At 49.8% G+C, this 22,578-nt stretch overlaps 1 protein-coding gene across 1 annotated transcript; it reads right to left on the reverse strand.

Moving 5' to 3' along the window:
• Positions 1–74: 74 nt before the first annotated feature.
• On the reverse strand, positions 75–13,481 carry RFC2 (replication factor C subunit 2). Its single transcript, XM_055410025.2, has 11 exons — positions 13,323–13,481; positions 10,651–10,720; positions 9,084–9,125; positions 8,671–8,777; positions 6,028–6,129; positions 4,694–4,794; positions 3,731–3,888; positions 3,414–3,479; positions 3,088–3,168; positions 1,240–1,353; positions 75–501 (listed from the first exon to the last, which is right to left on the reverse strand). Exons 1-11 carry the CDS (start codon positions 13,427–13,429, stop codon positions 391–393), a joined length of 1,059 nt encoding a protein of 352 aa, XP_055266000.2. The 5' UTR covers positions 13,430–13,481; the 3' UTR covers positions 75–390.
• Positions 13,482–22,578: the final 9,097 nt, after the last annotated feature.

Here is a 22,578-nt window from a genome sequence, read left to right on the forward strand (position 1 = left end):
TTAGCCTCTTCAATCTATTATCAAAACCACCTCTCTACCTGCAGGACACTAGGGGTGTACACGGGAGACAGGAAGCTGGTTTTCCCTGTGGCCTGGCACTGCCACCTTTCTGCCACAAAACTGTAAGGTTTTATTAGTAAAACACCAACACAAGCACAGACCGAGGGCCATGTCCTGGAGGGTCTCGTCCCACCCTCTCACCCCATCGTGAGTCTGAGGCTGAGTCTGAACACTCCACGGGCAGGCGAGATGTGCTGGAAGCAAGGTGAAGACCAGGAAGATGCGCTCCAGGGCCGGTCCACGTCATCCCTTTTCCAAACCAAAGGCTGTGACTCCTGCCTCCCAGTAATAAGGACTCTCGTAACCCAGCAAGGTTACGAGGCCTCTGCTCTAACTGGCCACTGGGGCCATTGTCTTCTGACACAGCCTGGCCAGGAGCCCTGCCATCTGCAGAAGGGAGTTCACACCTTCTGCTATTTTCATATGCGTGTATCCAATTTCCTGGGGGGGAAAAAAAAATCCAACTTAAATCTGGTTAATAAGTGAGAGAAGAGTTTTAATTTTTAAAACCTGAACATCTGAACCAAAGGTTTGCTCAAAATTGATGCAGGGAACTCAAACTCCAGCTGGAAAATGAACTCTGAGAAGTTCATCTTGTTTCCTAAAAGAATACTGATAGTTCTTTAATGGGTGCACGCATGCTCAGTCGCTCAGTCATATCTGACTCTTTGTAACCCTATGGACTGTGGCCTGCCAGGCTCCTCTGTCCATGGGATTATCCAGGCAAGAGTACTGGAATGGGTTGCCATTTACTCCTCCAGATCTTCCCTACCAGGGATCAAATCTGTGTCTCCTGCATTGACAGACAGATTCTTTACTACTGAGCCACCTGGGAAGCTCTTCGATGGGTACTGCTAAGAAAATGAAAAAAAAAAAAAAAAAGCCAGACTGCATTTGTCAACAGAATGCACCCAAGAGGTTGAATTTTACCCTTATTTAAATTACATCTCCATTAGTCTCAACTTACATGACAAGTAAATAAATCTCTCTCTCATGAACACAGCCATCCCAAGGAATATCAAGTCACCTGCCTGGCAGGACTGGCATGAACAAGCCCCTAGCCCCCGGGACGACCTGCCATTGACTGAGCATCTTCCAGGTGCCTGGCCCGTGACTGAAACAAAGCCTCAGCATGGCCCACATTCTTGGGGAGAGAGGCACTGCCCTACTCTCACTGACCTTGATAAACTCCAGTTTCAAGTACTCTGCCATCTGGAAGGTTTTACACACTCGGAAAATGTTGCCGACGATGTCTTCTGGGGGATAGCCAAGACGCCACAGGTGAGCAAGGATCTGGACAAAAGGGAGCACATGGAGGCCGTGTGACTGCGGACGACCAGGGTGCGGGCGGGTGCGTCTAAACCCGAACCACGTCGGCCCGGCACACGGCTGGGAGTGGACAGACCACCCGCGACGGCACAGGTGCTTCTGAGGATCAGCCCAACGGGGCAACACGGCTGGAGGGCCATGCCCTTTAGGTCTTGGGGACTGGGGGTGATCCATGTTCCCAGCAGGCAGACAGAACACTGCAGATGTTCTAAACCATACTGCAAGACGAGTTCACCACTGTGCCCTGTAACATCTCAATCCAAGGCTCTTTCGTTTTCTTTCCTTGTGTTTACTATTTTTTAAATTGGAGGACAACTGCTTTTACAATGTTCTGTTGGTTTCCGCCATACAACGAGAATCAGCCATAAGTATACATACGTCCCCTCCCTCCAAGGCTCTTAAAACACCTTATTAATCATCCCAGTAAGCACCCTGGAGTGACTGCTGTGCTGAGTTGTCACTTGTGACACACACTCACGGCACAATTAGGCCTGAACAAATCCTGACCAGAGCAGAGATGACCACAGACGTCACAGCCTCCTGCCTTCTCAACCCCAGGCCCCAGTTCCAACCCCCAGCCCACCCCACCCAGCTGCAGGGTCTGGAGTCAGTTGCCTTGGCTCCCTGGGGTGCATTCAGGGGCTGGGGAAGCTCTGCGTCCATAAATCTGACGGCCCCCTTCAGTGCCTGGGAGTCTGCCTCAGTCTCCTGGCCTTGTGCTCCAGCTTCCTGAGAGGTCTGCGTGCGTGTGTGCTCAGTCACGTTCAACTCTTTGTGACCCCATGGACTGCAGCCCGCCAGGCTCCTCTGTCCGTGGGGATTCTCCAGGCAGGAATGCTGGAGTGACTTGCCATTTCCTCCTCCAGGGGACCTTCCAGGCCCAGGGATAGAACCCACATCTCCTGCACTGGCAGGTGAATTTTTGACCACTGAGGTCTAGCCCTGCCCTAAATCCAGTCAATTTCTAGCTTGGTTTGGTGGCAGTAGGAAGATGGAAACCGGCTGCCATCAGACCAATGGCCTCAGATCACACCACTGCCCTCAAGTGGACTCGAGGGCCACCCGAACCTCAATGATGCCCCCTGGAACCGGCTCACAGGACCAGGCTCTAGGTCCCTGGATGTCCATTCCCAGGCTCTTTAAAGAGGCACAGCTCCCCTCCACAGAGAGAAAGAAGGCTTCTCTACAAAGCAAGGAGTTGGGGACCTCCCTGGTGGTCCAGGGGTAAGAATCCGCCTTGCAGTGCAAGGGGTGTGGGTTCGGCCCTTGGTCGGGGAACTGAGATCCCACATACCTCGGAGCAACTAAGCCTGCATGTCACAACTAAGGCCCAATGCAGCCAAATAAATAAATATTAAAAAAAAAAATAGACAAGGAGCTGGGCTGTGCTTTCCTCATGACCTTGGTGGGCAAACTCCTCTTACAGAGAATCTAACTTTCTACAGAGTAGAAAGGCATGATGCTGAATTCCAGGTTGATTACTTTTAAGCTATGTGATTTACAGTAAGGAGTCTAGCTTCTGAGCCAGGTTTCTCACCTGTAGAGGGTCCCCAACTCTTAGCATCAGTTAGAGGATACTCAACTCCTAGCATCAGTTAAGAGTGACATGGAGTAACATGCCCAGCCCAGGGAGCACCCCCTCGCCTTTCTCAAGGAGCCAGAGGTTCCCCCGAGTCAGGAAAGGGCAAGGGGACCCACCTTGTAGGCCTCGTCGATGTCGGCGCTCACACAATGCTGGATCATCTCCTTTACCAGCAAGGGGTGGGGCTCGTCACAGACCTGTCCAAACCAGAAAGAAAGGCCCATCAGGGGTGGACAGGGCCCATCCAAGGGGGAGTCCTGGTAGATCCATGTCTGGGCCTCCTAGGTAACCAAGGTCTTCACTTGCTGTCTGCATTGTTTCCAGCAAGCAGAACCAGGTTTGGGACTGTCTCTCTCGCAATCCAAGTGAAAGCTGGGCAGTTGCACCAGCCCCGGCAGGTAAATGCTGCCCTGTCAACTGTGATGGCCATGCCGGCTCTTACCTTGAACACATTTTCACTGTTGATGAAGCCAAATCCCGAGTAAGTAGACTGCAAGTTGTTCAACGCCTGCCGAGGAACAGAAACTCAGCCAGGGAGATTATTCAGTCTCTGCCCGCCCCACCCCTCCTCTTGGGAGTCCGCGTTTAGCCCGCTCCTTGCAGGCCTGCTCCCCCGAGGCCCAAGGCAACCCCACCACCAGTGTCGGGTCAACGTCCCTTGGTCTGACTATGTTCATCCCCGTGTAGCAGTCACCTCCTTCTCCCCGGAAAATGAGGGGTGTGGCCAGTCCGGGAAGCTGGAGTGGCAGCCGCACGCACCTGTCTCATGTCTCCCTGGGCGGTGAAGATGATGGCTTCCAGGCCGTCGTCCGTGTATTGCACATTCTCCTTCTCGATGACACTCAGGAGCCTGGCAAGAATCTGGGCGTCGGTCAGCTTTGTGTAGCGGAGGACGGCGCATCGGGACTGAATGGGCTCTGGACCAGACGGGAAGAGTCAGTCTCCAGGGCAACGCACAGTGGGACCCTGTCAGTCCTTTAGTTACTGGGAAGCAGCCGCACGATGCCCATGGCCCAGCCGCGCGGGCAGCACTCCCCCACCACCCAGCAGGTGCTTAAGGGGAACTCAGCAATCAGGGCTCAACTTCAATCATCAACCAAGAAAGTCCCCAGTCTGCACTGCCTGGACTGACCTTGGCTGACCTTTCCCAGAAGCGGAAAAGATCTTCAAGGATGAGACACGCATGCGCCACAGCCCACAGGAGGGTCACTGCCGGCCCAGCTGGGCTCCGGAACCACCGTGCACACTGTGTGTGGGCCCTTCTGGACAGGTCACCACCCAGCCAGTTGGGGGTGAGAACGGGGCACCTGCCTGGCTTCTTTAAGCTTCCCTGGGAGACTCGGACACATGTGAAAACCGCCAGGCAGACAAATGCGGAATTCTGGGAGCTGTCCCTGAATGTTGGTTCAGACTGTGACAACAGCGACTCCATGATCTCCAAGCCCTGGGTAGGTTTCTCTCTCTGATCCATCCTGTTCTGCTGCCCCACTGGCTTTCCTCAGTGTTCTGATCCATCACCTCTGCCTGCTCAGGCAAACCCTTTGGCCACCCCCTGAGGTCACAGTACAGTCCACCTCTGACCCTCGTATGTAAAATCTTCCACAAACCTCACCCATCTCCACTTTCCAAACCTCCACATCTGGTACCACGCCTTCTCTTCTGCTGCTAAAGAGCCCACGTGAGCGCCACGAAGACCCCGAGCCATGCAGAGCTAACCCTCACCTATGATTTTATCTGAAGCATTACAAGCCAGAGCAAAGCGGGTCGTCTTGGAGTAGATCTCCATGGTCCTCCTCAAGGCTTGCTGTGCTCCATCAGTCATGCTGAGAAGAACACAAAGGGAAGTCTGCAGCTGAGACCCAGATCCCCTCCCAGGGACCTTGGGAAGCCAGCTCTCCTGACTGAGCATGCTCAGTCTCTCTCGGGGACCCCATGTGGGTCTCACACAGGCAGTTTGTACACGGACAGAGCACAGGCTGCCTGGGACCGCCCCGAAGCTCCTTCATCCGCTCGTGTGGGAACTTTGGGCTAATTATCTGAGCCTCAGTGTCATCGCTCATAAGAAGACAATGCTACTGCCCACCTCGGAGCGCTGGTATGACAAACAAGACAATAACACCCAGAGTGTGCAGCAGAGGACCTGGCGTGATGCAAACACAGACAAATAAGTGCTGGATACATGTAACCGCGATAAACAAGTCACAGTACAACAGTTAATGTTACGTAGAATGGCTAAGATGCAGCCCCATGATGGAACAGAAAACAGCGATTCAAAACTATGCTGACAAGATTATAACAACATGGAACTCTACTTTTTATAAGAAAAAACCAGGATATAAAAATTATACTGTTATCATTGCCAATTATGTAAAAATGCAGCGTAGAAAAGCTGTAGATGAAATAAAGCAAGATTGTACTCCTATCTTCTAAAATTTCTTCAAAGAACACGAACTCTATTATTTTTCTAAATGTCACTTAACAGTTTTTCATTTGCACTGGTAATGAGAGCACAACACTGTGAACGTCCTCAATGCTCAGCGTCACGGGAAGTGAAAGTCGCACCAGACTCTTTGCGACCCCCTGGACTACACAGTCCATGAAATCCTCCAGGCCAGAATACTGGGGCGGGTAGCCTCTCCGTTCTCCAGGGGATCTTCCCAACCCAGGAATCGAACCGGGGTATCCTGCACTGCAGACGGATTCTTTACCAACGGATCTATCAGGGAAGCCCCCTCAGTGTCACTAATGGTATACTTTAAAGTGACTGGAAATGGCAACTTTTCTGTTAGGCGTATTCCACCACGATTTAAAAAAAAAAATCATTTAAATTACGCATGTCAGTGATGCTGGAACAAACAAATGAACTGTCTTAGATGGATATTTGTAAGTTACTTAAGATCGGGTTTAAGGCTCAGGCCCCTATGGAATCGCGTTTCAAGATGTGACGAGCAAATCTACCACAGAAGCACAAAGGCGTGAGCTTTTCCTCCTAAGTTAGTAAATCCAGGCAGAAGACTTGGGGATCAAGGTGACGGGTTCTCGGCGAGGCGCCCTACCTGTCTGCTTCATCCAGGATGATGATCTTGTGCCGTCCTTTGGGCAGGGTGACTTTCTGCTGGGCAAACATTTTGATTTTGTTCCTCACAACATCGATGCCCCTGGAACGAGGAGCCACAAGGTTACTGACATTGAGACCAATTCAGTTACCTTCATGGGGGACTTCCAAACCTCAGGACGCCACCATGGACCCAATTTTAGTTTTTGAGTCTCTTTTTTGGGGCAACTCTCATTATTTGTAAGGATTGACATTTCATTACTCTTATTCCTTCTTGGAGGTTTTCAGAACAAAGGGGAAAAAAAATTTACTTCCTTTTGAAAAATGGAATGAAACTCATTTTATCTTGCAATGATCATATGGGCCCACTGGACCCTTTTACAATCTAAGATATATTTTAGGGGTCTCCATAATCTTACACCTCCCATACTGTGCCTGGAAACATTTGCTCTGTCATCATCCCAGTAATTGTTTCATCATTCAGTTCAGTTCAGTCGCTCAGTCGTGTCCAACTCTCCGCGACCCCATGAATCACAGCACGCCAGGCCTCCCTGTCCATCACCAACTCCCGGAGTTCACTCAAACTCATGTCCATCGAGCTGGTGATGCCATCCAAACATCTCATTCTCTGTCGTCCCCTTCTCCTCCCACCCCCAACCTTTCCCACCATCAGAGTCTTTTCCAGTGAGTCAACTCATCGCATGAGGTGGCCAAAGTATTGCAGTTTCAGCTTTAGCATCAGTCCTTCCATTAATAATTCCCAACTAAGCTACAAAAGACTAAAATAATAAGAAAACGAAATGATGATGGAATTGCTTAGAATATTGCAATATTGAGGGCGAAAAACTGTTAATAACTACTGCCCCATCCCTCGGTTTCTTATTGTTTTATGAGGTTCTACATTATCTTTCCAGAAGATACAAAAGTAGTTCAGATACACCACCCGAAAGCTCTTATTGACCACAGCGGAAAATTCAAAATGTTTCATTTTCTACCCATAATGTCACAGAGAAAGGGCAGAGGAAGAGGTTTCGTCATTATTAGACAAGTCAGAAAATGAAGCAGGGAGACAGGATTCTAGACTCTGATGATGACGGTGAAACTGACCACACAGACAAAATTTCAGAGTTTAAGAGTCCTTGGATGCCAAAATCCTCCATGAATTTTCTCAAACTTAAGAATCAAGGAGTGGGACTTCCCTGGTGATCCAGTGGCTGCCAGTGCAGGGGGCCTGGGTTCAGTCCCTGGTTGAGGAACTGGATCCCACATGCTGTAACTAAAGATTTCATGTGCCACAACTGAAACTCAGTGCATCCAAATAAATTAATTAATTTAAAAAAAAGAGTCAAGGAGTGAACATATTTCTAAGGACAAAATCTAAACATATTTTCATCCAGTTAGTCACTCAGCAGGAAGGATTTAGCTCCCCAATGTCTTGTAATAAGAACACAGGCCATCCCGTTTTGCTAAAAGAACATTTGACAGTATTCATTCATCTTTGATGAGGTTTGAACACCCACATTTACATACAGTCTGTAAGCGATCAAAAGCTGAAGGCAGGTGAGTTTGACAAGGTGACTGGAAGGAAATAGATGATAAAGGAACAAAAAAAACCCATGGTACTCATCACTCTAATAAATCTAAAATTACATATATTTGCAATTATGGGCTATCCTCTCTTCAACAAAATTAAGAGCCACCAAAGTTTTCAAAACTAGTGAGTTTGATGATATATGGGTGAGAAGAAAAGGAGGTAATAGTAAGCTTGAATCAGTTCGTATCTGCTACCTGGAATTGGCATTTACAAAAAGGTTTAACTGCAGGTGTGCTCCTGAGAGCTGATGAGCAGTTAGCTGCATTTAGAGCCTGTTTCAGGTCTACACACACCATCCAAACCAGGAAAACACTGCAGAGTGAAGATCCACATCCTCAAGGGAACAGCCAAAGGCAGGCTTTGCAGACATTTTATTCAACAGGTCCTCATTTCATAATCCTCAACTATCCAGTATCCAAAAAGTAAACTGGGGAGACTTCCCTGGTGGTCTGGTGGCTAAGACTCAAGCTCCCAATGCAGAGGGCCTGGGTTTGATCCCTGGTCAGGGAACTACTGAAGACTGTGAAGTCAGGAGGAGAAGGGGACGACAGAGGATGAGCTGGCTGGAAGGCATCACTGACTCAACGGACATGAGTTTGAGCAAGCTCTGGGAGATAGTAAAAGACAGGCGTGCTGCAGTCCACGGGGTTGCAAAGAGTCGGACACGACTGAGAGACTGAACAATAGGGAACTAGATCCCACATGCTGCAACTAAAGTACCCTGCGTGCCGCCACGAAGACCCGGCACGGCCAAATAAATAAATATATTTTTTTAAGATGGCAAGTTTCATGTGATGTGTATTTTAGCACAATTAAAAGCAATTTTTAAAATCTCCCTTAAAAAAAAAAACTAAAGCAGTAAGTCAAGTGCCTATGATACCTCATTACCAAGCCAGAAATCCCGCTTCACTTTTCTGAAAAGATTAAAGGAAAACACAAAGCTGGCGAAACAAGCTCTACGTAGTTCACAGATCTGAAAAATAGCCGTTTCTATGACAACCCAAAATGTACAACACGCACTACCCTTTAGGCCTAACTTCCAAGGCGTACCTGTCATTTGAGGCATTGAGCTCCAAAACCGCATCCTTGAGGGCCGGGCCCAGCAGGGCTCGTGCCAAACACAGGATGCTGGTGGTCTTGCCGGTTCCTGGGGGGCCCTAGGAATGAGGTCTCCAGTAAGTGCTTCAAGCCAACAGAATGAAGGTAACCAGAACTCCCTATTTACTGCACCCGCTCACCCCCACCTAGAACTGTCCTGACCCCGATCTGCAGCACACACCCAGTCTCCACAGCAACCAGCCCGCAGGTTGGGAGGGAACTGTCTCCCATGGTCGAGGGGAGTGGTCTGTGCTCTGTGATCATAAGTCTCCTTGAGGAGGAAACTCTGCGCACAAGAATGTATCTCAGAGCCGGGCGAAACCCAGACTCCAGGACGTCACACAGGGCCGGGACCCAGTACTCACAGCGATAATGATGTTGGGCACGTTCCCTTCCCTTGCAAAGACCTGAGAGAAGAAACGCTTGTGAAAACTGGTTCACCTGCCAACTTGACCAGTCAGGGCCCCCCAGCCACACAAGCTTTCTCGCCTCGGGGTCTCTGCACATGCCATTCCAGCCTCCTCTCCTCTCTCCACCCACTGCCCCGCCAGGTCTGACTCCCAATCACTCAGCTTTGGGCACTTCTTCCACTTGGGGCTTAAGCCACTGTAATCAGCTTAACCCTTTCCTGAACTCCTCCCACGCGTGCCCACGGCCCCTGGACTTCCCCTAGCGGAGTGCTGATCACGTGGCCTGTCGCTGTTAACGCTGCCCTGGTGAGACTGTGAGTCTCATACAGACTCGGGCTCAGTTCTATTCCGCTCACCAGGATATCAACAGTTCCCAGAACCACATCGCATCTGGCCCAGAGAAGATACTCAAACATCTGCAGATGCATAAGTCTGTAAAATAAATAAATACCTTGGTAGCCACGGACATCTAAGTCCCAGTGACAGTGGAGATCCCCTCTGTCATATCTCAAATAGCTGGGCTTCCAGACTACGCCTAAAGACCTCTTGGGCTGGAAATTCAAAGCTTGCTCCACGGCTGAACATTTCTGCTTGTCCTCTGCTCATGTCACCCTGAAACCTGCTGCCTTGTCACTTAGTTCCTTCAGGCGGGGCTGGCCAAGCCGAGGTGGAAGGGAAGGTGGCGGGGCCGGGCAGGGGAGTGGGGATAACCCAATCTGAGGCCTATTTTTATAAGCCCCCTAGCTTAGAATGGTTTTCACATTTTTAAAGTCTTGTTTAAAAAATAAAGAATATTTGGACCTCCCTGGTGGTCCAGTGGTTAAGAATCTGGCTCAACGTAGCGGACATGGGTTCAATCCCTGCTCCGGGAAGATCCCACATGCCACGGGGCAACTAACCCGGTGAGCCACAACTGCTGAAGCCCGAGTGCCCTAGAGCCCCCACTCGGTGACAAGAGAGTAGCCCCCACTCGGCGACAAGAGAGTAGCCCCCACTCGCCGCAACTAGAGAAAAGGCCCAGCACAGCAGCAAAGACCCAGCGCAGCCAAAAAGAAAGAAATAAAACAGTTTTTAAAAAACTTCAAAACAAAACAGAATATTTGACAAAGACTTTATATGGTTTCAAAGTCTAAAATATCTATTCACTGGCCTTTACAGAAAGTTTGCCACTGATGCTTCTGAAGAACACTGAACAATCTGGTAAGTCCTCTCTAACAAGCCAGCCCTGGAAACACCTGAAGTCACCCACTCCAGCTTCTAGGTTTCTCTCCAAACTGAATATCTCCTATTCCCTTAATTCTTCTAGATTCATGGCTGTCTTCCTCCAAATGCCTTGAGCTTATCAAAGCCACAATAATGAGATGTTTAAGATCATCTTTCAGGGACTTCCTTGGTTAAGACACCACGCTTCCAATGCCGGGGTCAGGAGTTCCATCCCTGGTTGGGGAGCTGAAATCTCACCGGCTGCACGGCACGGACCAAAAATACAAATAAAAATCAATCGCCTTAAAAACTCACTCACCTCCAGCCTGCTCACGGTGTCTTCATTCCCGACAATTTCATTCAACTTTACTGGTCTGTATTTTTCAACCCTGTTTTTAAGAAAATGCAGAAAGATGTTGACGAGGCTATTTTCACGCTACCCAAAAAGAAAGCACAAAAGGGCGATGCTGGGAGCTTGGTCAGAAGATGATATACTTTCAGTAAATATATAGCAACTGGTTGCAGGTTTTAAAGAGGTATTCCAGTGCTGTTTGAAAAGCCAAGGGCATGCGAATCGTGTACCAAAGGCTTCAAACCCGCCCCAGCAGAGAAACACCTGTTGATGCTGGAGGAGGGCCGGAGCCGGCCATCTGGAGCAACACGACACTGTGTGGCATCACAGCCTTCCTGTCACAGCAGGAGTCCAGGGCACGTGGCACTGACATCATTTGCTCTGACAGACACCGAGGCAGCCGAGCCCCCTTCTCACCCCTCACCTGCCAGCGTCTGCAGGCTCATGCCAGGGGCCCAGCAGGGCCAGCTAGACAGAATCCACGGGCCTATCCTGTCATCCTTTCAGGCTGTGTGGACTGGGCAGGCTGGTGGCCTGAGGACAACGCTTCGCTTTCTTAAAAAATTAATTTTTTTTGGCTGTACCACGCGGTTTGTGGAATCTCAGTTCCCCGATCAGGGATCAAACTCTCGTCCCCTGCACTGGAAGCTCAGGAGTCTTCACGGCTGGACTGCCAGGGAATTCCTAATACTTCTCTCTTTAAATTAACAAGCAAGCTATGAGATGAGAGAAAAATGATTTTCTTCGGCTCTGAGAACAGAAATGGAAGCAGACTTGCAGGGATTTGACCATCAGGATTTCCTCTGCCCTTTACTACACTCCCTGATTTACTCTGAGCTGGTACCCACTTCAGTTACTGATCTTGCCCCAAAAGCAGCAGGACGCAAAGAAGCTTGTTTGCCACAAACTGCAGAAAATAAAGGGACAGTTCTCCTCCAAGGTCAGCAGATGCGAGCATGCTGGTCCTGGTCATTTATTCTTCACATATAGCCCCCTCCAGGTACCAAGTGCCGTGGAAGGAGTTAGAGCTCTCAGGAGAAAAGCAGGAGGTGCAGAGATGAAGACACAGTTCTTGCCATCAAGGGCTTTCCCACTAGAGGGGAGATAGAGCTTAGCAAATTCTATGACAAAGCTAAGCTGCTTATATAAACCACAGGCCGCGGAAGCCCGGGGAAGGAAGAACTGTCACCTGGGAATGTTTGGAGCTGAAATTTGAGCTAGACTTTGAATAAGGCAAATATACTCCTCCTCAAGAGACTTCTCAGCTGGTTCCCCTGCCTGAAAACTCTCTCTGCACGGCCACATGGCTTACTCCCTGAATTCAGGTCTTTACTCAAATTTATCCTCTCGTCACAGGCCTTCCCCTAACACCACAGCTATTGCTCCACAGAGCCTGTCACCATCAAATACTGCTGTTGTTGTTCAGTCTCTGAGTCAGATCTGACTCTGCAACCCCAAGCACTGCAGCACACCAGGCTTCCCTGTCCTTCACTATCTCCCTGAATCTGCTCAAACTCACGTCCATTGAGTGGGTGATACCATCCAACCATCACATCCAGTCGTCTCCTTCTCCTCTTGCCCTCAATCTTTCCCAGAATCAAATATACTAAATGTCTGCTTGTTGATTTTTCATTTTGTTGTCTTTCTCTATCAAATGTGAGCTCTGTGGCAACAGTTTGCTTTGCACACTGAAGTATCTTTAAGCATCTAAAATAAGATTGTGCCTGAAATTTATAAGGCAATTTATATGTCATTTTACACTTTCTCGTAGCCACATTTAAAAAGGTAAAATTGGATGAGCTTAATTTTACTAACATAATTTAGGGAACCTAATATATAAGTATTATCATTTTCAACATGTAATCAAAATTACTAATGAGATTTTTTTAAAAAAGTCCTTGAAATCCGGTGTATACTGTACACTTACAATCCATCTCAGTTCGGACTAGCATAATCTCCAGTGGCTGGGAGACTGCACAGCGCAGCGTATATTTTCGAATAAGTTATACTGCCCTTCATTTAGATATCTGTTCTCACCCAGAAGTGGGGTGGGCTGGAGGGAAGGGAATACACAGCGGGAGCAGGGAGGAAACCATTACCACGCCCAGTGGAGAGAGTTGTGAGAGGTGCGCACAGGCATTGGGACTCCAGCAGAGAGCCTGCCCCACACCTGCGCCAGCGGCGGGTGACTCCCCACGTCAGCATTTCCTCCCAGCTCCCCCGGGATGCTGCTATTTAAAGTGAGCAAGCCACGGAGAACAGGCCGCTGCCTTCTGCAACACCATCCCGGATCCCGAACCTGCGTCCGACACTTTCCGCTTAGCGAGCACCAGAGTCCCGGCTGGCAGAGTGCCTGGTGCAAGGAGTGGGTGGTGGCAGCGGGTAGCTGTTAGCGGCGAGCACTGTGCTGATCAAAGCGCCGCTTCCAGAGTCCAGAGTAGCCACTCTGCACCACAGATGGGCTCAGCGACCCACATCTCCCGCCGCCTTCGAATGATAACCCACTGGACACCACCCCGGGGCCTCCTGCTCTGCTCAGGTGAATGAACTGCCGCCCCTGCGTCACCCCGGGACTCACGGCCCGCCGCCCGCCCACACACGCGTCCAGGGGCCCCATCGTGGATGGCCTGGGTCCTCACCACGGCAGCTCGTAGTGGCCGGCGCTGCCGGGGGCCTGGCTGGGGCCTGGAGCCGCGTCCTGGGCCCCGCACTCGCCAGCGCCGCCAGCGCGCTCCTGCGCCTCCATTCTCGCGCCGCCTTTTCCCGCCTCCGGAGACCCCGGCCCGTGACGCCATCACGCAGGCCCCGCCCCTCCCTCCGAAGGACGCTGCGCGCGAGCAGACGCCGTGGGGCCGCCCCGCTCCGCGCCTGCGCAGAGGGCACTGCCGGGGCTGGGCGCCCGTTGCTATTGGCCGCAGTTGCTATGGGAGACCTGGCGTCCGGCCGCTGAGTAAGAGGAAGGCTAGACCCGACTGCGCGGCTTTTCGAGATCGCTGCTCGCTCCGGGAAGGGACGTTGGTTGGTTTTCATCTTTGATTTCTCTGGGAGGCCCTCTCCGCGCGGCGCGTCGGGAAGCGCTGTGCTGAGATGGGGCCTCGCGCCGGGCAGGCCTGGAGGGGTAGGAGCGTCCTGCCTGGTGCGGGTAGGAGCCGGGGCCTCTGGACCTTCCGGCGGAACTCAGGACCCGACAGCGAACACGCACAGGGGCTGACGTCCTGCAGCCTTGGAAAGGGGAAGGCTCCAGCTGGGACGTCCCCTCGCCCAGTTTTTCCGATTGCCCAGAATTTCCCCAGCAGAACACCAGCTTCCACTGGGTGGGCTCCTGCACTCTGGAACTTGTTTACTATCAGGAAATTCTCACAATGCTACAACATGGGACGTACTCTCATTTTGCCGGGAAGAAACTGTCCCTCAGTAAAATGTGACTCAATTTCATTCCAGAAAAATAGGTACTGCATATTCACGAGTGCTTTGAGCACTCTTTTGGGCTGGTTTTCTACCTGTTGAACTAATCTTTCCTCCCATAGCCTAATTGTCATAATAATGACAAATAATAAAAATAAGGAGTAGTGACTCTGTTTACTGTCCTCTATTATGTACTAGTCCCAAAGTGGGTACTTATAGTATTCTCGTTTTACAAGGTGAAGAAACAGGCTGGAGAATGATTAATTTGTCCCGTATCATAGGGTTGTACGTGGTGGAGCCAACCCACCATGTTGCCAAAAGAGTTTGTATAAAATTCTGTTTTATTGCACTTACCATATTGCATCATAGTTTCAGGATAAAATCCAACTTTAATGTCTGAACTGGAGAATTCCCTGGCGGTCCAGTCTGGTTAGGATTCTGTGCTTTCAGTGCTGAGGGCCCAGGTTCAGTCCCTGACTGGGGAACTTTGATTCCTCAAGACCGCCACTCGGCCAAAAAAAAAAAAGTCTGAACTGAAGAAAAGGATTGGAACTTGTTTATCTCTATCCCTGTTGCTTAGCACAAGGCTCTGTAAGTGTTCAGTATGAGTATCTTTAATGAACAGTAAGGATCCATGTTTTCACAACAGCTTCGGTCAGCTCTGAGGAACTGGGTTGCTTTATTCAGAGAGCTGTTTAAGCTTCATGGCTCTTTTCTCTCATCATGAGTTAAAATCTGTATACATTACAGAGAGATGACCTTATCTTCTAGGCAGTTGACTGGTCATTCAAATAAATATGGGCTCCAGAATCTATGAAGGCTTCCCTGGTGGCTCAGACGGTAAAGCGTCTGCCTGCAATGTAGGAGACCTGGGTTTGATCCCTGCTTCAGAAAGATCCCCTGGAGAAGGAAATGGCCACCCACTCCAGTATTCTTGCCTGGAGAATCTCATGGACTGCAGCCTGCTAGGCTCCTCTGTCCATGCGATCGCTAAGAGTTGGGCACGACTGAGCGAATAACACAAACCAGAATCTCTATTGCAAGTAATTGTTTTCTCCTTTTATCCTTTCCATTTCTTTCTCTCAAGAAACCCTGCCCATTATGGAAATTTATTGGGAAAGATAATACTGCTGTTCTATTCAGTTTTCCTGTGTGAATTCTGTGCTTCATCTTTCCAGCCTGAGTGTTTATTTAGCTCCTTCAGGACGTGGTACCTACCCCTCAATTCCTAGTTTCTTCCTCTGTATGTAAATAGGGGGATGGAATTGATGTCTGCCAATTGCTTATTCCAGTTATGCAGCCAGGCTTGCAAGTTCAAGGCAGTGGGCACAATTTACCATTGTGTTGTACAGCTGGGAAGAAAACATGTGCTTCCTCATTCTTTTCAAGTCATTGCCAGTTGGGTAAGAACCTCAAATGACTCAGATTCTGAAGCAGTTTGTTCTAATGACGGTAATTACGCAAGTCTCAGGTTCAAAAACTAACTCAGTGTTTTCCTTCCCTTCTTTTATACGATTTCAGAAAAAAACACTTGAAGTTGGCTATATCTTTTCCATTCCCCTTGAAACTACCAGAGCCATCCTGTATATTTTTAGAATCACTATTCACAGGTCCTTTATTTCTCTACAGGAGAAAATACAAATTTTCTTGAAATCTAAACTTTTTTTGAAATGTCTCTTTGTGGTTTTTTCCCTTGGGATTGTTCCTATGTGGTTTAATATTCATATTTTCCTATCAACACACACACACACACGTTCCACCGCATATGCAGTTTAGAAACTAAACACTTTCAATACATGCAGAAAATGGTGTATAAATCTTTCCCCTTTCCTGCTTCTCCAAAAAAACCCCTCCCTTCTACAAAGGGCCTGTTTGTGCTCCCAGGACCCCAAGTCCACTGATGTGCTTGGAATACCAGAAGAATCGGAAGGAGGAGACCTTTGGGGGAACTATACCATCAGGACATTGTTTTCTTTTTTCTAGACAGAGCCTTCTGTGATTTGTTGGACTTGGGCCCAGACAGAGCTTAGATCTTAAAAACTCTGGCCACTCCTTCAGGGCCACATAGCAGCCACATGGGGGGTGGGGACCAGGGAGTGATGGGGAAACCACAGGTTCTTGTGAAAGGGCAAGGGCTCTCAGACTTTTACCACAAGAGGGCAATTGGAGAAAAGAGCAAAGATGTGGAAAGGAAACAAAACTGAAAACAAAATCCTTTACCTGAAGGCAGAGGTTTTCAATCCCATTTATCAAACAGGACATGCAATAAATCTTGCTTAAAGTGACACCTTGACTTTGACAGTTAAAGTGTCGCTCACTTCCCCTGTGACACCGCAGGATCTGGAGTTGGAAATCTGGTGGCATTTCAAGCCCAGGATAGACAGACTCTCCTGCTTTCCACCCAGTCTTCATTGGCTCAGAACGTTGAACCGACTTGCTGCTTTACTTTGTTTACATTGCCTTTTTTTTAAATTTATTTTTGGCTGTGCTGGGTCTTCGTTGCTGCTTGGGCTTTCTCTGGTGGCAGCAACTAGGGGCTGCTCTCTCGTTGCAGTGCTCAGGCTTCCCGTGGCGGTGGCTTCTCCTGTTGCGCGGCATGGCCTCTAGAGCAGGCGGGCTTAGGAGTTGCTGCTCGAGCACTTAATTGCCCTTTGGCATGTGGAATCTTTCTGGACAAGGGATCAAACCCTCCTTCCCTGCATGGGCAGGCAGATTCTCAACCCCTAGACCACCAGGGAAGTCCTACACTGAAGTTTTAAAAATTCATTTGGTGTTGTCCAGTGGATTTCCTAATGAATTTTCGCTATCTTTCTAATTGCCGAAGGAAATGGCAACCCACTCCAGTGTTCTTGCCTGGAGAGTCCCAGGGACGGGGGAGCCTGGTGGGCTGCAGTCTATGGGGTCGCGCAGAGTCGGACACGACTGAAGCGACTTAGCAGCAGCAGCAGCTAATGATGATACTGTCACTGAAATAATTGCCCTCAGACACTGCAGCCTCCCATTGTCAGTACAGTCTTCCTAACATGCTCATTAGCATGTTCTGTATTAAAAGGCTCATTATGTAGTGAAAAAGCATATATCCTAAACATCTCTATGGTATAAGGATTTGTACTCAGGAGGTGCTCTGAGTAGAGGTGTGGGATTTGGAAGCTGGAAGCCATCTAGTCTGACTCTCAGTTTCTATCTAACAACACCAACTGGGAGCCTGCAGCCACTGTTATAAGCACTGGATGGGTGAACAGGGCACGTTGGAGCTTACATTGTAGGAGGGGAAAGAGACACCCAGCAGCCAATCGTGATTATGATGTGTTAGGAAAAGGACTGATGGGGCTTCCTGGGTGGCTCAGTGGTAAAGAATCCATCTGCCAATGCGGGAGACACAGGTTCGATCCCTGATCCAGCAACCAAGCCCGTGCGCCACAACTATTGCGCCTGTGCTCTGGAGCCTGGGAGCTGCAGCTACTGAGCCACGTGCCGCAGCGGCTGAAGCCTGTGCACCCAGGAGCTGGTGCTCCGCCACAAAAGAACAAAAGAAGCTTCTCGTTGCTGATCATCCCAGACCGAGCAGCCTCTCTCTGTCTGGTGGTGGCTCATCCCTTCAGGACAAATGGAGGGTCCACTCTGGGCCAGTACCACAGGCAATGGGGAGAAGCGGTGACCAGGACTGACAGAGCATCTGTTCTTAACAAACTGCGTTCTAGGAGGGGAAACGAACAATAAACAAGGCAATGAGAAGCCCTGAAGCCTCAGCTCGAGAAAAGCCCACACAGCAATGAAGACCCAGCACAGCTAAATATAAATAAATAAACCCCATGGACTGTAGTCCATGGAATTCTCCAGGCCAGAATACTGGAATGGGTAGCCTTTCCCTTCTCCAGGGGATCCTCCCAACCCAGGGATCGAACCCAGGTCCCCTGCATTGCAGGTGGATTCTTTACCAGCTGAGCCACAAGGGAAGCCCAAGAATACTGGGGTGGGTAGCCAATTCCTTCTCCAGCAGATTCTCCCACCCAGAAATCAAACCACGTTCTCCTGCATTGCAGGCAGATTCTTTACCAACTGAGCTATCAGGGAAGTCCTACATATAAATAAATAAACTTATTAAGAAAAAGAAAAAGCACTGGTAGGCTGTTAGGATATCAACCCTAGGGTACCACCCCACCTGGGAGGTAAAGAAGGACTTTGCTGGGAGGAGGCATTTTACCTGAGATTTGAGCCCTGAACCTGAGACCTGAATGTCAGTTGATGCTGGCAGGCAAACACAACACCTCCTAACAACACCCTCCTCCTCTCCCACTGGTGTCTTTCCTTCCCCCTGTTTATTTCTATACTGTCCTTACCCATGATTATCTGGGTTTATTGCCTTGTTTGGGCTTCCCTGGTTGCCCAGACAGTAAAGAATCTGCCTGCAATGCAGGAGATCTGGGTTTGATCCCTAGGTGGGGAAGATCCCAAGGGAATGGCAACCCACTCCAGTATTCTTTCTTGCCTGGAGATTTCCATGGACAGAGGAGCCTGGTGGGCTACAGTCTCTGTGGAGTGGCAAAGAGTCGGACACGACTGGGTGACTAACACAACACTGCCTTGTTTATTGTTTGTTTCCCCTCCTAGAATGGCAGCTTGTTAAGAGCAGATCCTCTGTCCTGGTCACCGCTTCTCCCCATTGCCCGTCGTGCTGGCCCAGAGTGGAGGCTCCATCTGTCCTGAAGGGACGAATGACGGAGAGCAAGACAGGCTGATCAATCTGGGATGCGCGGGTGTCGGGAGAGGAGAGAGATGAGGCCTGCAGGGGTCAGATCGTGCAGGACAGGAGCAGGGAGCCCCTGGAGGAGGTTGGGTAAAAGCCGCACGACCCAGTTAATGTTTCGATCGTTCTGGTTGCCATGCGTCAAGTGGTCTGGAGAGAGGCAAGGGTACGTGTGGAGGAAATGTGTGCAGATTGTTTGCTGTGCTCCCTTAATTTCTGAATTGTAAATTGTAAAGCGTTTCAAATATACTGAAAATAATGTCAACCTTCATGGACTCACTACTAGGACAGAAGTTAAAGATTTGCCTCCTTTAAAAAGAAAAAAAAAAATTAACAAGAAAGAAAGAAAACGTTATGGGGGCAGTTCCCTGGTGGTCTAGCAGTTAGGTTAGGGTTCTGTGACCCGGGCTGTTTCCCTGGTTGGGGGAACTGAGATTCAGCAAGCCTCGAGGTATGTCCAAATTAAAAAAAAAAAAAATCAGCTACAGTGATAGAAAGGAAAATAAGATTTGTAAAATGAACTTGAAAGCTTGAGGAAGGAACAAGGGTTTTCAAACGTGGAAATTTCACCAAAGAAATCTTAGTAATTCTGCAAGTAAGCTTTTCGACGCAGAACAGCTGTCTCCGGGCCCAGCAGAAGCCCCGCGTTTCTCGAGGGTTGGCACTGTGTCCCGCAGTGCTGTGGCAGCACACACTGCGGTGGAAGTGTGTGTGCTAAGTCCCTCGTTGTGTCCGTCTCTTTGTGACCCTACAGACTGCAGCTGGCCGGGCTCAGCTGGCCGTCCTACCGCAGCTGGTAGGAGGCAATTTTTTTTTTAAGTGCTCTTCAAAGCTCCAGTCCTGTTATTACTACAGATGAGAGAGCCGAGGGTCACTGAGATTCAGTCTGCATCTCTGAGGACACCGTGACCTCTCCAGGACCTCCCTGAGAGCCTTGATGATCCGGGGTTACGGTCAGTCTGGTCTCAGAGAAGGCGCACCGGCCACCTGAAAGGCCCTCCCTCCATGCCTGTCTCGGCCTCACTTGGAGTCTCTCTCCCTAAATCTGGCATCTCTGGGGATGCGGCCTGCTCCTGTCATTCTGGATGACAAGGTCACAAAGTGACCACCCATCAGCTCTCTCCCAGGAGTCCCAGAGAAGGCAGTCCATTGACCAGGACAGTCCTGGCTCTCTAGCCAGGACGTGATGCTCAAATGGTCAGTCCACGAAGGACCGGCCCTGAGTGAGCTCTGTGTTCTGACCACAGTGAGAGATAGAAAACTAAGTCCCATGAGAAGCCGTGATCCAAAGGTCCTCGCACCTGGAGAGCATGGGGAAGGAAGGGTCGCTGGTGGCTGGAGTGGCCCAGGCCCCGTGGAGAGATGACCGGTGAAAAGTGCAAGTCTTAGTTGCTCAGGCTCCTTTCTCCATGTAATTCTCCAGGCAAGAATACTAGAGTGGGTTGCCATTCCTTTCTCCAGGGGAATCTTCCCAATCCAGGAATCAATGACCTTTGAGCTCAGCTGTAAAAGGAAGCCCAGCCTGGGATTTCCCTGGTGTTCCAGTGGTTAAGACTCCAAGCTTCCAATACGAGGAGCACGGGTTCAGTCGTTTAAATCGACATTCCAGAGCAAAAGTGTCCAGAGGATGCGTGATTTTTAAAAGTCTACACCCCTCAGTGGGAAAGCTCAGGTCCCAGCCGCCAGACACCTCCGTTTAGAGGGGTGGGGGCAGGATGTCTACACAGGACCTTGAGATGCACCTTCTCAAAGGCCTTCGTTTTCCCTCGCAAGGTAGCATTTTAGAAGGGATGGGGCTGGGGATTTCAGAGCACCTGCCCTGGGTGGTAAGGAACCCACCTGCCAATGCAGGAGACTAAGAGACCCAGGTTCAGTCCCTGGGTCAAGAGGATCCCCTGGAAGAGGGCATGGCAACCCACTCCAGTATTCTTGCCTGGAGAATGCCATGGACAGAGGAGCCTGGTGGGCTTCAGTCTATGGGGTCACACAGAGTCGGACGCGACTGAAACAATTTAGTGACTTAACACACACACACCCCTGAGTAAAGATCCTTTGAGAACCCTCCCAGTGAACCAGCTAGCCTACACAAATGCAGTTTCAGTTCAGTGGCTTTTGCATGCAAAGTTTTTCGCTTGGGAAAATTTGAAAACTGCTTTACGCACTTCCTGGTCTTCTTAAACAGGGACGAATGTTTCCCCATGCCTTAGGGTTTTCACGACAGGGGCCGCTTGACTTGTGCGCTGTGATGAGGTGGGAGGTAGGAACAGGGTGGGCTGCCAACCCCAGGGCTGCCAGGTCTGCCGGACCATTTGCCCCCACATTTGAAAGTCCAGATCATCGGTCTGTTTGGATGTTTTTGCTTCTCCTCTTTTTCTGTTTTGTTCATCCATCCAAGCTCTCCCCACTTCCTGCTCTCAGTCAGCGTGTCTGCCCTGGCCTCCGTGTGACTACCTCTCAATCCATTCCCATCCCAATTTGGTCTGGATGCCTCACTAGAGCTTGAGGTTTGTTCAGTTTCGTCCTGGCTATGCCCAGTGGGCTCAGACAGTAAAGGATCTGCCTGCAATGCAGGACACTCTGGTTCTATCCCCGGGTTGGGACGATCCTCTGGAAGAGGGTTGCATAGTAACCCAGGCCAGTATTCTTGCCTGGAGAATCCCATGGACAGAGGAGTCCATAGGGTCGCAAAGAGTCAGACATGACTGAAGCGACTTAGTCCTCGCACATTTTGTCTAAAGTCTCACCACTTCAGGTGTGGTCCAGGGTCCAGCAGCAGCAGTACCAGCCGGAAACAGGTTAGAAATGCAGCGTCCCAGGAATCCCTCCACTAATAATGAGACCGGCAGAATGCATCTCAGTACTCACTAGAGGCTAGGAAAGAATTCCTTGGTGGCTCGGTGATGAAGAATCTGCTTGCCAATGCAGGAGACTCAGGTTTGAACCCTGGTCCAGGAAGATTCCATATGCCTTGGAATACTTGAAAACTGCTTTACGCACTTCCTGGTCTTCTTGGAAAGAATTCAGCGAGAGGCAGAGTGACAAGTAGGGAAAGGGGTTTATTTGTATAGGACGCTTGTGAGAGGTATAAGCGGGCAGGTAAGCTCATTCCACCTCAAGAATTTAGTGGGCTATAGTTTTACAATCAAAGGAAGAGTTGGGAGGGGAGAAGACCACCTTCTTCGTTCTTTTTTAAAAAATTTTATTTATTTGGCTGTCCTGGGTCTTTATTACTGCCCTGGCTTTTCTCAGTTTGGGACACAGGCTCCAGAACGTTCGGGCTTCAGTAGTTGCTGCATGTAGGCTCACCGCTGTTCGTTGCGGTGCTCAGGCTTCTCTTGTTGCAGAGCATAGGCTCTAGGCACACAGGCCTCAGTAGTTGGGGCTTCCAGGCTCTAGAGCTTGGGCTCAGTCGTTATGGCACGTGGGCTTAGTTGTTCCAAGCATATGGAGCATATTCCATATTCCAAGGCATATGGAATCTTCCTGGACCAGGGTTCAAACCTGAGTCTCCTGCATTGGCAAGCAGATTCTTCATCACCGAGCCACCAAGGAAGCCCTCTTCCTCATTCTTGAGTAGACCTCAAGTTTCCATCAACAACTCCTCCTCCACGTCGGGTGGAGGAGGTTTCCTGTCCCTACATGGTCAAGCCAAGGCTGTCAGGGTGCAATGGGAAAGAGCAAAAAGGTGGTAGCATATACTAAACCACGGTAAATCATCTCAGGTTTCAGTATGTCACCTTTTC

The sequence above is a fragment of the Moschus berezovskii genome, chromosome 27 (assembly GCF_049115385.1).
Source record: "Moschus berezovskii isolate FMDL1 chromosome 27, NW_MosBer_1.0, whole genome shotgun sequence".
Classification (NCBI taxonomy): domain Eukaryota; kingdom Metazoa; phylum Chordata; class Mammalia; order Artiodactyla; family Moschidae; genus Moschus; species Moschus berezovskii.